The 14,099-nt window shown below is 35.5% G+C and overlaps 1 protein-coding gene across 4 annotated transcripts in view; it reads right to left on the minus strand.

The window, feature by feature from the left end:
- The window catches only part of LOC142358617 (polypeptide N-acetylgalactosaminyltransferase 1-like), a 102,252-nt gene that overhangs the window by 36,321 nt on the left and 51,832 nt on the right, over positions 1–14,099 (minus strand). For all 4 annotated transcript variants that reach the window (XM_075410063.1, XM_075410065.1, XM_075410067.1 and 1 more), the window contains one exon: positions 9,988–10,223. In XM_075410063.1, the coding sequence (XP_075266178.1) occupies positions 9,988–10,223 (236 nt within the window). The remainder of the gene's footprint in view (positions 1–9,987; positions 10,224–14,099) is intronic.

Below are 14,099 nucleotides of genomic sequence, written 5' to 3' on the forward strand. Positions count from 1 at the left end.
CGGCAAATTTCCAGAACATAGCCTCCGTCGACCCGCTTGACGCATATTGGGAAACAGAAAAAAAATAAGACAGAAAGTGACAGAATTTTTCTTAGTGTTCTTGTTTGGTATGTAAATTCTGAATATTCGGTTAGATTCCAAAATGGCACTTAATTCAGCTTCCTAACTGAAGGCTATTAAGAATAATACTAACGCCAGTTAGCAGTCGCTTTAATGAACTTATGACTTATGACAGTTAGCAGTCGCTTTAATGAACTGATAACCTAATGCACTATGACTTAATGACCGGGCTTTTTCGGTTTATCCCGTTCTTTTGATTTTGACCTTGACCGTATTCACATTACGTAATTCAAAACGTGAAAGAATTTAAAATCCATTCAGTTGAAACAGTGAGTGAAATAAGTTACAGGTCAAGCGTGAAAATCGTGATTTGTGTAAAACGAAAAACGTGATCAAAAGGTAAAGCGAATTTAATAGCTAAAAAATAATAGCTGTTGAGCCTAAATAATAGCTGTTGAGAGGCTGACGGCGGCTATTAACATATCCGATGCTATAACGAAATACTGGACATTGCTACAGCAATGAGAGATGCGACTTATCTATTGTAATGCTCTATAAATTAATTGATACCTGAAGAAAGATCATGATTTGACAGATTTCAGCCAATAGATTGGAAAGCTTTCGGACTCACTTGATTGCGAACATCCTGCACTCAAACACTTTTACTTATCCAGATAATATCGATTATTTATTTCACTTAAAAGATTGGGCCTCGGCGTCAGGCCGGGGGTAGGTAAGTGGGGGACAGGTAGGTTTTGGAGATATGCTGCTATGGGGGTGAGGAGAGTGGGTTCGGTAGGTTGGAGGAGTGGGTGGTATAAGGTAAGTTGGTGTGGGGACGGAGAATAGGGTGAGGGACTATTAAGTGAAAAAACTTCTAAAAATGACTTTTTGGCATCAAATAATACCATCAGTTCCTAATTACTATATTTTGAAAACTAAACTATTGTTAAAGTCCGAAGTTCGCATACAAAAGTCCAAATTCTAAAACAGAAGTCAAGGTTTGAAAAAAAGAAGTAATCAACAAACTTGCAAATATAAATATAGAAAGACTCATTTTAGAGAGGAAAGAACCACCGCAATATAGTTACACTCAGCTTACAGCTTCGCATTGGCGTGTAAATAATCGTAAACATTTGAATACTTGGTCATTTTACCTCTCACAGTTCAAATTATCAGAAGTCAAACTACATTAACTGAAAAACATCACTGTACCAGCCCACTTCATACACATACTTCAGTATAGCTAAAACCGTTCAAATTAATATTACAATTTTCACTTAACATTCTGGAAAGAAAATGAGCAAGTACAGCCAAATAACAACGGATTAATTGAGATCTTCAGCTTGGAGGTGATTGTTTTAATTGAGATATGTTTTAATATACTGCACTATATAATAATTTGCGCTACTCCGGAGCTCCGTACTCTGCCTGCGCGGTTCCCGCTCGCTCGGTCGGTTCCCGGTCGAGGCTTCCATGGGGGCGGTTTTCGAGGAAGGGAGGCTTTTAAGTTGATACTCCTTTATTTGAATTTCTTTTAGATTTATTTTACGTTCTGATGATTTTTATCTCACTTTAAGTTGATTGCTGGTTTGTAGCAAACCCTTCGCTGTACCCAACCTTCTCTCATCTCCTTTTTAAATTCGTTCTTTTTCTTAACTGGTACCGATTGAACTAATTTTTGCCACCATTTTTGTAAATACTGTTCTCGACCTTTCTGTAACTGTTCTGATTAAACCTCACATACATTTTGTCTATATGCTATTGTAGTTCGTTCCCTTCTAATTTAAATTTACATTTTGTCATAAGAAAAAAAACTATACAATAATGAAAAATAATGTAATACAATATAATATAATAAAATATAATACAGTATAATATAATATAAGGTATAATATATATAATATAATATATATAATATAATATAATATAATATAATATAATATATAAACTAATATAAAATATAACATGATATATATATATATATATAATATAATATAATATAATATATAATATAAAATATATAATATATAATATAATATATATTATATTAGTTGGATTGTTATCTATCCTGGATTGTTTAGCCTAATTGTTGTTCATGATGATTAAACCGCTATTAGTGTCACTTTCGGATCAGCACCTCAAAGTGTGATAAGAAAGCCACAAGCAAGTACTCCACTTTGTGTAGGAACGTCCTTTGGGAGTGAGTCTTTCATAAAAAAGAGATTTTTCACTAAAAGTTGCTTTTCAAAATCCTGACCTTTAATTGGCTTTTTTCACTTAGTCTTTACGCTTTAAAAGTTGTTTCAAATCCTTATCCTCGTCGTTCTGCTAAGCAATAGCCCTCAGTGGGGCCCTGGCCAAAAAGAGCCAACTGAGCGCTCTCCTATCAGAAGCAAGAGCAACCGCTGATGATACTTCACAGGATAAACAAGATTTTATTCAAGTTCAAAACAAACGTAAGCGTTTTCGAAACCAAAATGAGAGGAATTCGATATCAGAGCAAGTTAGACCAAAAGCTATAACAATCAATCCGAGGCCAACTCAAGTTCATTTTGCCCGACCTACGAAGACAAAAATCCCACAACTGAAAATACAACGAATTAGAGAATTGCCAAACTCTTTCGATTTCTTTATCCAACCGGAAAACAAAGCCTCCAGAGATAGTCTCATGTCAAATACAAACCTGCAACAAAAATTCCCTAACGCTAATGTGAACACCAGAAATACATTGCCAAAAGCCAAGCCCAAACCAAGCTTCGTTATAGTCAATGTGCATCACGGCATCCAAGAAAATGAAATAAAAAGGAACTCTTGAGCAATAACGGAATGAATGTAGTAAAAGTGTCAAGGATTATAAGCCGAGCAAGTGGCAAACCTACAAAGCTTATCAGAGTAATAACAGATTCAACAAATCATGTTTTAGCAGCACAAAAGCACGCTGTAAATGTTGGTTGGCTGATCTAGAGATGTGGACCAAGCAAAGAGCCGCCACATGTTAAACAATGCTTCAAGTGTCAGAAATATGGACACTCCGCCATTGAGTGTAAAGAAGAGCAGCGTTGCCTGCGATGCTCAGACTAGCAGACAGTAAAACAATGCGCCGAACCAAAAGAAAATGCCAAATGTGCAAATTGTGGTGGATCGCACGCATCTGTGTACAAAGGATGCTCCTCCTATCAAAACGCAGTTGTTGATGCGACAAAGAAAAAACAAGATATCAAGTACTCAGCAGTGGCAAACAGACAAACCGAAATGTTACAACCAAACTCAACTGTCTCAACAATAAACATAAGTACTCAGCAAAATCCGTTCAACCTTCAATACAATGTCTTACAGTGATATCACCAATGTTGTCAGTATTAGTGCAAGCAGAATTTTCGGTGATAAAATAGAAGGTCAAATAGTTCATGATAGCATCAAAAATGCTAACAACAATTTCAAGAATGTTCCAAGGCAACAAATTTCAACATACAGCCATCAATTCAGCCAACATGGACAAAATTAAAATTATGCAATGGAACTGCCGAGGCTTATCAAACAAAATATTAGAACTTCTCGTATTTTTGAAGGAAAAGGAGATTGATATTGTGTGCCTGAATGAAGTCAAGAGCTGGCAAAATAAAATCTAACCGATGATTATTTCGTAGTTACAGAAACGAGAGCAAGTAAGTCATATGGCTCAATCATTTTAGCAAAGAAGGGAACGACAATAATAGAAGTTAAACCAAAAAAGTTAGATAGAAACAAGCGAGGAAAGTTTAATAATAATAGCGGGGAAATAATAAAAGCATGCTTTGAAGTACTTGTTATAGGTCATCTCTGGGTTATAGCTCTTTACAACTCACCAGGTCGCGATTTGAATCTATAAGAAAATTTTGAAACTGAAATGAAAAACGTTTCCATCTGTGGAGATTTCAACGCTCCACATCAAGAGCTGAATTGCAAATATAACCCTGAAAACGGTGATGAAATAATTGAAACTATTGAATCTGGAACATTCAAGCTTTTAAGTAACGGTTATCACACATCAATCATATCAAGGAGAATGTCAAAATATGCTTGATCTACATTTCGCCGATCAATCAGTCTTCAAACTTTTTGACACATTTTATGTTTCCGATGACTTTGGTAGTGACCACAGCTCAAACATTACTACCTTGAATATAGTGACTCAGAGCGAATTCGATTTGAAGACAAAAATCAACTCCAAAAAATTCAACCAGATTGTCAGACAAGAATACGAAAACTCTGTGCTATATCCACCAGTCTATCCAAAAGCAGAACTAAATCAACTAAATGAATTACTTGTACAGATCATTCAATTCTCGCTACAGAAATCGTATATCCTACAAAAAGATTTCCCTTTGGAAATGAAACTACTAAACTTATCCGGGAAAAGAAGAAAAAAAGAAAACAAGAGAGCTGAGAAGAACAAACGGAGAACAGTACAAATTCCTGAAAAAGGAAATAAATTTTCTCCAAAGAGAAATAAAGAGGTCCATGAAACAATCGGAAAAAATCAAACAATCAAAATTTATCGCAAGTGCTCAAAATAAAGGGAGCAAAAGCTTTTGGAGAGCAGCTAAAGCCTAATGTGGTGATTCAAAAAAACCAAATGAAATTGAACAAAGTGTTGAAGTCTCATATAAACAAATCAGAGCGAAAACAGACATTGAGAAATGCGAGATATTCAAAACTCTTCTACAGGATACAATGAAAGATCATATATACGAAAACTTGGAACTAAATGAGCCCTTCGAGAAAGTCCAACGAGACAAAAATGTTTCTCTAATACCAAAATATTAAACCAAATAACTACTGCATTATAAAAGTAGACGATTATGAAGAAATTTTGAACAAAACAAGAAGATCAAGTCCAGGACCAGATCAAATCAGCTATAACATCCTGAAAAGGCTACCTAAATATCTCAAAGCATATATTTGTCTCCTGATAACTAGCTCAATAAACAATTCTTATGTTCCAACTACATGGAAAGAGTCACAAGTCAAAATGTTACCAAAGCCGAACAAAAACAAAAAAATGCAGAAAACTGCCGACAATCAGCCTAACCAATTGCATTGCAAAAATTTGTGAAACAGCAGTAAAGAATATTGTCCTAGCGCACTGCGAAAAAAATGATGTCTTCGGTGAAATGCAAAGTGCGTATAGAAGGAACTGTTGCACAACTGATAATTTGCTCAAAACTACAAATTTCTCGACACAAATTTCTCAATTTGCTGATGATTATGCCCTTTACTACAGGTCGCGCTCCTGTAGAAAAATTCAAGAGAAACTTCAGTATTCACTAGACAAATTGATCAAATGGTGCGAAAAAATGATAAGAATAAATCCAGGAAAAACAAATTTTATGCTTTTTAAAAATCCGTCAAAGAAAGTTTCAAGTTTAGACCTTTTTATCAATGGTACACGAATTAAAGACGCAAATTCAATCAAATTTCTTGGCGTAAACCTTACCCCACATCTAAAGTGGAACGAACACTGCAAAAGTTTGATGGCAAGAGCAAACAAAAAAATCTAGCAACCATGGCGGCTCAGTCAGATCAGCACTGATGAAGAGTGCTTGCTGACCTTGTATAAATCAAGGGTTCGACCTCTATTTCTCTAAGCTAATGCCTGCTGGATTGACCGATCTAACTCAATTATCAACAACATACAACGGACCCAAAATAGAGCATTAAGAATTTGTATGAGGAAACCCCGCTGGTACAGCGTCAAAAAACTCCATGAAGAGGCCAATATACCTGCAGTAAGAGATTTTCAGATCAGATTAGCAACATGAGTACCTGAAACGGGCAAAAGAAAACAAGATCGAATCAATACTTGAACTGATCCAGAAAAACGACAACGTCCAAAAAACAGTTATCAAAGCACACTGGACCATCTGTCCTGCTAATGTTCTTTACCAGTTCCTAAATCGTAGAAAAGGCAAAACAACCATCGTCCAATGACTTATTGCCAGCCGCTTCCGTAGTTAATTCGGCGCAAAAGTCGAACAAACATCGTGCTAACCGAACAGCTAAGCCAGCCGCTCATCTAATAAATTCTGAGCTTAGCTAAGAAAAACACAAGGAAAACAACAGCAATTTACACAGCTTTTATCTACTGAAAAATCTTAATCGATTAACATCATTTTAAACCAAGAAAATGTTCTCATTTACTCACATTCACATTCAAGTTACGGTTATACAACTAACGACATAATACAGTGCTATGCGCGGTTTGGTTCAGTGGTTTTAAGGTTTAGTTTAGCATAGCACTTTTAACTGCTAATTATTATTCCTTCTGTATTTTAATTCATTCTTCAAAACGCTTCCTTCCCTCAATTTATTTTAACGCGTCTTAACGCTTGCCTTCATGAACAAAATTACACTTTTTACGACTAGCGCAGCCCACTAATTCTTTGATCAGGTGAGGCTCAGTAATTCAATCCCCGACGCGAGCGCAGCCCAATTTTTATTTATTTATTTATTTTTTATCTACTTTTCCCACTCTCAATATTTATTACTTCTTGAATAATTAATCTTAATAAACGACTTTTTTACTTTGAATAAAAATTTATTGATATCTTACCACGCATAGAAATACAACGAACTAATCAACTTCTACGAGGCTAGCCAAGAACACCAAGAAAAAGAGTAAAAGCAAGCAGAGCCAGCAGAAGCCCTTCCCGGCGCTTGAAATGGCTCCCAGCAACAAGAGCAATCAATTGGTTTTATAGGAAACTCTGAAAAAACAGGAGCACAAACTAATCTTTCCGAAATTTCGAACTTTCTATTTTACTTATTGATGCCTTTTATATTGATTGAACTTGATTGTACATACATTAATAATAATAAAAATAATAATATTAGTTGGATTGTTATCTATCAATTGTTATTCATTACATGTGAAAGTAGTATGTTGAAAATTATGTTTTAAGGTAGGTAGGTAGATTGATATTTGCTTATTAAATGCTGCTAATTTCTATGTTAACGGCATGGTTAAACATTATTATGGTTAAATGGTTAGTTGGTAAGGTGGTCGATTGGTATGTTGAATTGTTATATCTCTCTTATGGGCGGTTAGTGTTCAAATGTCTCCGCATACGTTGGTTTATTCGTTATAGGTTGGTTCTGAAAGAGGTGGGTTAGTTCTGAAAGTAAAATCATAAATTTAAGGTATGCTTGGTTGGGGAACTCATGGTTGAAATCATTTCTAAGTTCAGTTGATTCTCAAAGTTTTCTTGCGATTAGCCTTATGCCCACAAATCACCATGGTGCCCACGCAATTGAGTATTTGCCTTTTGTTTGTTCCCAGAAACCCTCACAATCGGGTCTTCAAAATTTCGTCATCATCAACCCACACAATCGGGTTGAACGGCAGAAATGAGCATTGCCCCCACTCATTGGGTGACGAACAAGTTCGCGCACAGCAATAACTGGCCAACTAAAATTGGGTGAGCCAAGACAGTAAATTAACCAGTGTGGGGCTGAGGGTGTTGTCACAGGAATGAGTCTCATAACCGGGGATCTCTGGCGATCAGCATTGTGGCAGAACCTCTCATTAAAGTCACTGAGAAAGAGGAGGAGAAAGGTAGACGATAGGATATTAAATGATGGCGAGGATGAGTAGGTGTGTGGATGTTGGAGATGAATAGATTTGTGAAATGGATGAGTAGGTGAAGGAGTAATAGAATGTGTAGCGGAGATGAATTGAATAGTTGATGAAAATGATGGATAGAGGATGGATATAGTGGACTTAATGGATGAATAGTTAACATACTAGGTTGAGTAAATGAGTGGATGAATGGGAGGATATTCAGGTTGAATTGTGACATCAATGTATGAATAGTAAAATGAATGGTTTGCTCTTGTGGATGAAGGTTAGCTATTTCGAAATTAAATCACAGTTGGTTTGTTATTTCGAAAGAGATATTATTATCATTGAGTACAAAGGTGAAACGTCCATCGTTTGGATATACAAGCGTGATAATGATAGGTGTTGTATGTATAGTTATATTTCATAGTTCTCCATTGATTGTGTATCCAAGTATCTAACTTCGTTTAGGCTTCTGTTGTGCATTTTATTAATTGTTTAAAATCTATTGGAGGTGGACTTTATATTTCAATTTTACTGATGGTATTAGTGGTTTAATATTTGGTCGGGGACTATTATCTGCTGTCTCATAAGTTTGTACTGGTTCTTGTGAATAGTTGGGTCCATTGTTACTAATAGTTGGATTTGGGGATGCAGTAGCGCTTTGATATGGTGGAGGTGTCAAAATTGGGTGGTGGTGGTAATAGTGGTGTCTCTGATTTTTCTTTTTCAGATATTGTTGCTAGTAGTTCTGCTCTAAATGGTTCATGTATATAAATACTTTCTGGTAGTGGTGGCTTATTTTTGGATGATACAAATAATAGTAGTTTGATGCCTTTATTAGTTTTTGGAACTGTTGTGTAATATTGTTTATAATTTGTGTGTATATAAATATCTCAGTTTGAGTTTGATTCATTCTCAATTTTAAATTTCAGTTCCAATTTGGTTGACACGAACAAGTTTGGTTGAAAGAAAACGAATTTGTTCGGTTTCTTTGTTAGATTAGACACAACATATGAATTGCTCATTCAACTAAATTTTATGTGTGATTAAATTCATTGAACACTTTGTTTTATTCAACGGAGTTACAAAACAAAACCGGTAAGTGGTTCTTGTTTTTTTGTTTTTGTTTTAACGTTTGGGAAAAAATCGTTAAAACTGTGAGTATTTTATTGATATCAAAATTTTATCAAAAGTTTTTTTTTCAAATATTTTTTAATGATCTCCCCTCTCTTACCGCTGCAGATACATGATACGCATTACTGGGGGCTGGGGGGGGGGGGGTGGGTGGGAGGAGTTGAGAGGGGGTCCAATGCGCCGAATACTGCCCTTTACACTAAGATCTCATGTCTTCTCAGCAGCGTGATTATATGTACACTTAACCACTAGCAGAGCTCTAAGACAGGTACTCAGAAAATTCCGTCTTGAGGACAAAAGTTAAAAGCGTCAGGAAAAAAATCGCAAAACAACCACAGTGCTAATATATTTGCACGTGTCTTGATGAGTTTTTCTCAACTCAGAGTGCAATGTGTGGCTGCTTTAAGAGCAATGTTGTTTTTTTTCCATGGTCAGCTATATGTTTGCCAAGTTACCATAAACTCAATAGATCGCTTGGATATGGTGGCCAAGAAAAGTTTATGGTGGTGAACCCGGATACAAGCTCGGAAAACTGACAAACGTAAAATCGACAAACGGAAATTTGACAAGCGAAACATAGCCTGCAGATTGCCGGAAAATAGCCGCCGCTAGACGCAAATCTGGATTGAAACAGAAAAGAAGAGATAGAAATTGACAAAATTTTTCTGTGTCAAGAGTTCTTGTTTGGTCTGTAAATTTTGCATATTCAGTTAGATTCCAAAATTACATTTAATTCAGTTTCTAAACTGAAGGCTATTAAGCATAATACTAACGCCAGCTGGGATCGCTTGAATGAATTTTTTTAACCAAATGCACTATGACTTAATGACGGGTTGCACTATGACTTAATGACATCGGTTTATCGCGTTTCTTTTCATTTTGCACTTTTGACATTGACCGTATGCACTACATTAAGTAATTCAATGCGTGAAAGAATTTTGAATCCATTCAGTTGAAACAGTGAGTGAAATACGTCAGAGGTCAAGCGTGAAAATCCTGATTTGTGTAAAACGAAAAACGTGATCAAAAGTTAAAGCGAATTAAAAAAGGAGAGCGCCTAAATAATAGCCGTCCTAGAGGCTGACGGCGGCTATTAAAAATTGCACAAAACAGAACAATAGGACCCAAATAATTGCCACGAACATCATTTGAGCTGTTAGTTAGCTTAGACTCGAAAGCAGCGGAAGTACCTGGTTTCCACCCTGGTTGTGGCAGGTGGAGTATCCGGCTGTCGCCCCGTCACTCCTGGACATGGTGTCAAGGCACTCCGAGAGTTTATTGCGAATTTGGCCAAAGTTAGACAAGTCCAGGTTGAACTGAGATCCCGGCCATATATTATCCAAATACCACTTGAATGGCTTACAATTCAGTCTCTCCTTCAGAGCCAGTCGATCGCTGATATCACCCATGTTAATATTATGCACAGCTGAAACCACTTCAGATTAAACAGCAGTAATTAAATGTGGGTATTTTAACGGGGGACCTGCCCCCCCCCCCCCGTTACAGGCTTTTTTTAGGTACTCTTTCAAAAAAATGATAAAACTTTTCAAAAATTTTTGTGAATTTGGAGTTGAGAGTGATAGAACTTGTAAAAATTCTGCTGAAAAGTTGATGAGGTGAATGAATGAAACTTGAAACTTTTCCAAAAATTTTGATTTAAAAAATTCGGCATCCTTTTTCTATTCTAATGATACTAATGACGGACTGCAAAACCAAACCTGACTAGCCTGAAGGAATACTGAGGTAAAGGTAGAGAAATATAGTGCAAATTTGATCAGTTTTTCTACCAATATAGGAACTTTATAGTTTTGCGAGTCTGACACCGCACAAGTGCTATTAATTTTATGGGTTTTATTGCCTATATGTTTGAATTATAATATTTTTGAGGTGAGAAGTAGTAAATTGGAACCTCGTTGAATTTCAAACTTGGCGAGAGGTTTCAAGTAGAGTATCGAACTGAAGATACATGAGAATTATTGGAGAACAAAATAACGTAAAAAACGAAAGAAAGATTAAAGACATTGGGGTTACAAATTTGTCTGAAAATTGGTATAAAACGTAATTTTATGTGGTCAGTACTGTGTCCGGAAATGCGTGTTATGGGACCCAATTACATTTGTAAGCAAAAGGTTAAAAAGAGATTTAATAGAACGTTTAACGTGTATTTTTGGAGTTATTTTGAGTCAACAACAGACCAAATTTGGAAAAAAAGTGCGAACACTGGTTTTTTTTGATGATAAAGATTTTCAAAAAATTGTTTTTCGCCTAAAAGCGGCAGTTTTAAGGATTTTAAAATATGTAAAAAATATGGTAGGTTAGGTACTGTTGTGGAATCAGATGTAAATTATATGTTATTTAGTGATAATTTTTAACCTACATTTTTGTATTTCTCGATAAAAAACGATCAAAATTGTGCAAAAATTGGAGACTTTCGAGGTAAGAACAAGGAAAAAAATAGTTTTGCTGGTTAAAATGGAGTTGACAAGAAATTTAATTCAGACAAAAGTTTGTTAAAAACAAATAGTGAGGGTGTTTATATGACAATTTTTGTTATTTTTGTCAATTTTCGTGTTTTTTGATAAATAAAAAGGTAAAGATGGTGTTTCTCGGGGTAGGAATATAGAATAAAAAAGTTTTTTTAGTTGAGACACAAATAACAAGAAAGATTTGTCGGTTAACAGCTTGGTAAAACAAATAATAGTGACTACTGTGTGCTGAATGTTTTCTTTCAATTTTGTTTTTTAAAAATATCAACATTTTGGGAAGCAAAAATTAAAAAAACACAATCCGCTAAAATAGACGCCGCCAAATTGGACAGGGTTCAGCGTAGAGTGTCATTTTGATTGTTTGTTGAAATTGCAGGTGAAAGCTATGAGAGAATAAGAACAAAAAGCATGTTTTTGACAATTTGCCGTCGATTACTACACTTTTGTTTCTATAAAGACCCTTTTGTTTCTTAGAACCTCAGGAATGATTGGAATCATCAGATGGTAGACATAACTCGGGTGGGCAACCATAAAACTTGGTTGAGTTTGAGTATGAGTTCTATTTTTGGATTATCTGTGCAACCGACAAAATAAAACTGAAATAACAAAGTGATCTTAAATAGTTTTTATTGGTATTGCATTTTCTTTTCAATTCAATTCAAAGTTTGCTTACAGAGTGTTGTTACCATTCAAAGTGCATTTTCTTGACGAAACAAAGTTATGACTGAAAAAATTCCCCATCAAGATAGTGACTTTTAACAAAATCTCGTGATCTAGCAAACGAAGAGTTGTTGCCTCAGTGAAAACATACAGAACAACGGGAACATAAATTACTCTACGGCTCTACAAAAAACACTCAGGAATTTTATTTTAACCAAAGAATAACTCACAACGAATTTGATCGTCAAGAACAACGAAGTTGACCGTCTTGACCAGAAAATAAAAACGATTCAAGATCCAAGAAAAATTAACGAAGGCAACGAACTGCTTGTGAAAGAGATCTCGAAGACACAACCCAGTACAAAGCGAGAAGAGCACACCGGATTATTTTCGTCATTTGACAATAATTTCAACGATTTTGATCAATTTTATTAAGGAATCAAAAATTTTCAGATAATTGTGCCCTTTGTTGTCTGTGCGAGTTTTGATTTTGAATTGGTGAAGTTTGAGTCGAGTTACTTCGTTGTAAAAAATAACCAGACGGCAATACACCAGTTGTTAGTTTTGTATCTGGATTCCAGAGGGATTAGCCAAATAAAGGTCGTTTTCGTGAAATATAAGAACCATCCGCGTATTGCGCTGCTGATCCATTAACTATAAAAATCCTTCTATTATTTACTTTGGCAAATTGCACGCCGCAAAAACTCCGTAAAATTAATATTTTAATACAACGAACAAATTTTCCCAAGAAAAAGCGTATTTCATCACTATCCATCGTTAGGGTAGGTAATAATTGAGTTCTTAGTCACTTTTTCTTCTGAATTAACATAAAACGTTGAGCTCTTTGGCTCAAAAACAGAATTTCAACTTTGGCTGCCAATTTTCCGACAAATGAGAGTTGAACCGAAATTCAGCAATTTGTAAGTTCTGGATGAATGCAGTCATGAGAAGCCTTTTGCGCCGAAGTTAAGTCAAAAGCTATAAGTGATCAGGATAATCATCCAGAGATATACAAAGCTTATCTTTGTCAAGAAAATCCAAGGCTTCCAGAGTATTAAGTAATTTCGATGGCTAGAAGTTGTCGAGACCGGAGTTCCAACAATAGGCTGACCATTTCTATACAGAACAATTTATTTGGCTCACAATAAACTCGCAGTAAAAAGGATGAGTGCTATTAGTTCCGAGGTACGCAAAATTTGCCAGAGGAGCGGTATTAGTTGCGAAGAGTGCTATTAGTTCCGAGGCATTGTCATTGCAGTTACCATAAGTTGTGCAGTTTCTTTTGAGAAAATATCCTCATGGTTCCAACTTCTTACTCCAGTTCTAACTAAAAAACCGTTTGTGGCAATAATTCTGTAGAGCGACACAGCAGGTGTTTTCAGCAGAGTTTTCTCATTGGCTGTCAAGACATGATTTGCTACTGTCATTTTTTGAAAATATTAGCCGCCAAAAGGTAAAGCTAACAAAGAGGTAAAGCCTAAACAACAACCGCTGAGAGACTAACGGCCGCTATTATTAGCATATATGCAACACCCAGTTAATCAAAATTATTTGTTTCACCAAGCTGTTAACAGACAAAACTTTCTTGTATATTGTGTTTCAACTAAGGAAAACTGTTTTATTAGAAATTCCTAGCCGAGAAACACGAATTTTCTCACTTTTTTGTTCTTATTCTCTCATACAGTTCACCTTAAGTTTCAACACAAATAATCAAAATGACATTGTAAGCTGAACGCTGTCAAATTTGGCGGCGTCTATTTTAGCGGATTGTGTTTTTTTAATTTTTGCTCCCCAGAAAAATGATATTTTAAAGTAAAAACACGATATTAAAAAAACATTTAGCACACAATAGTCACTATTAATTGTTCGACCAAGCTCTTAGCTGAAAAGTCTTTCTTGTGATTTGTGTCTCAACCAACAAAACTATTTCATTCTATATTCCTACCGCGAGAAACACCAATTTCACCTTTTTATTAATCAAAAACACAAAAATTGACAAAACGTAACATATAAACAACGCCCAATTACTAATTGTTAATTGTTTGACCAAACTTTATCTAAAATAACGCTTCTCAACTCCATTTGAACGAGCAAAACAATTTTATTCTACATTCTCACCTCAGAAAGCACCAATTTTGCACAATTTCGACCTTTTT

Source organism: Convolutriloba macropyga, chromosome 2 (genome assembly GCF_964194025.1).
Source record: "Convolutriloba macropyga chromosome 2, txConMacr16.3, whole genome shotgun sequence".
NCBI lineage: Eukaryota > Metazoa > Xenacoelomorpha > Acoela > Convolutidae > Convolutriloba > Convolutriloba macropyga.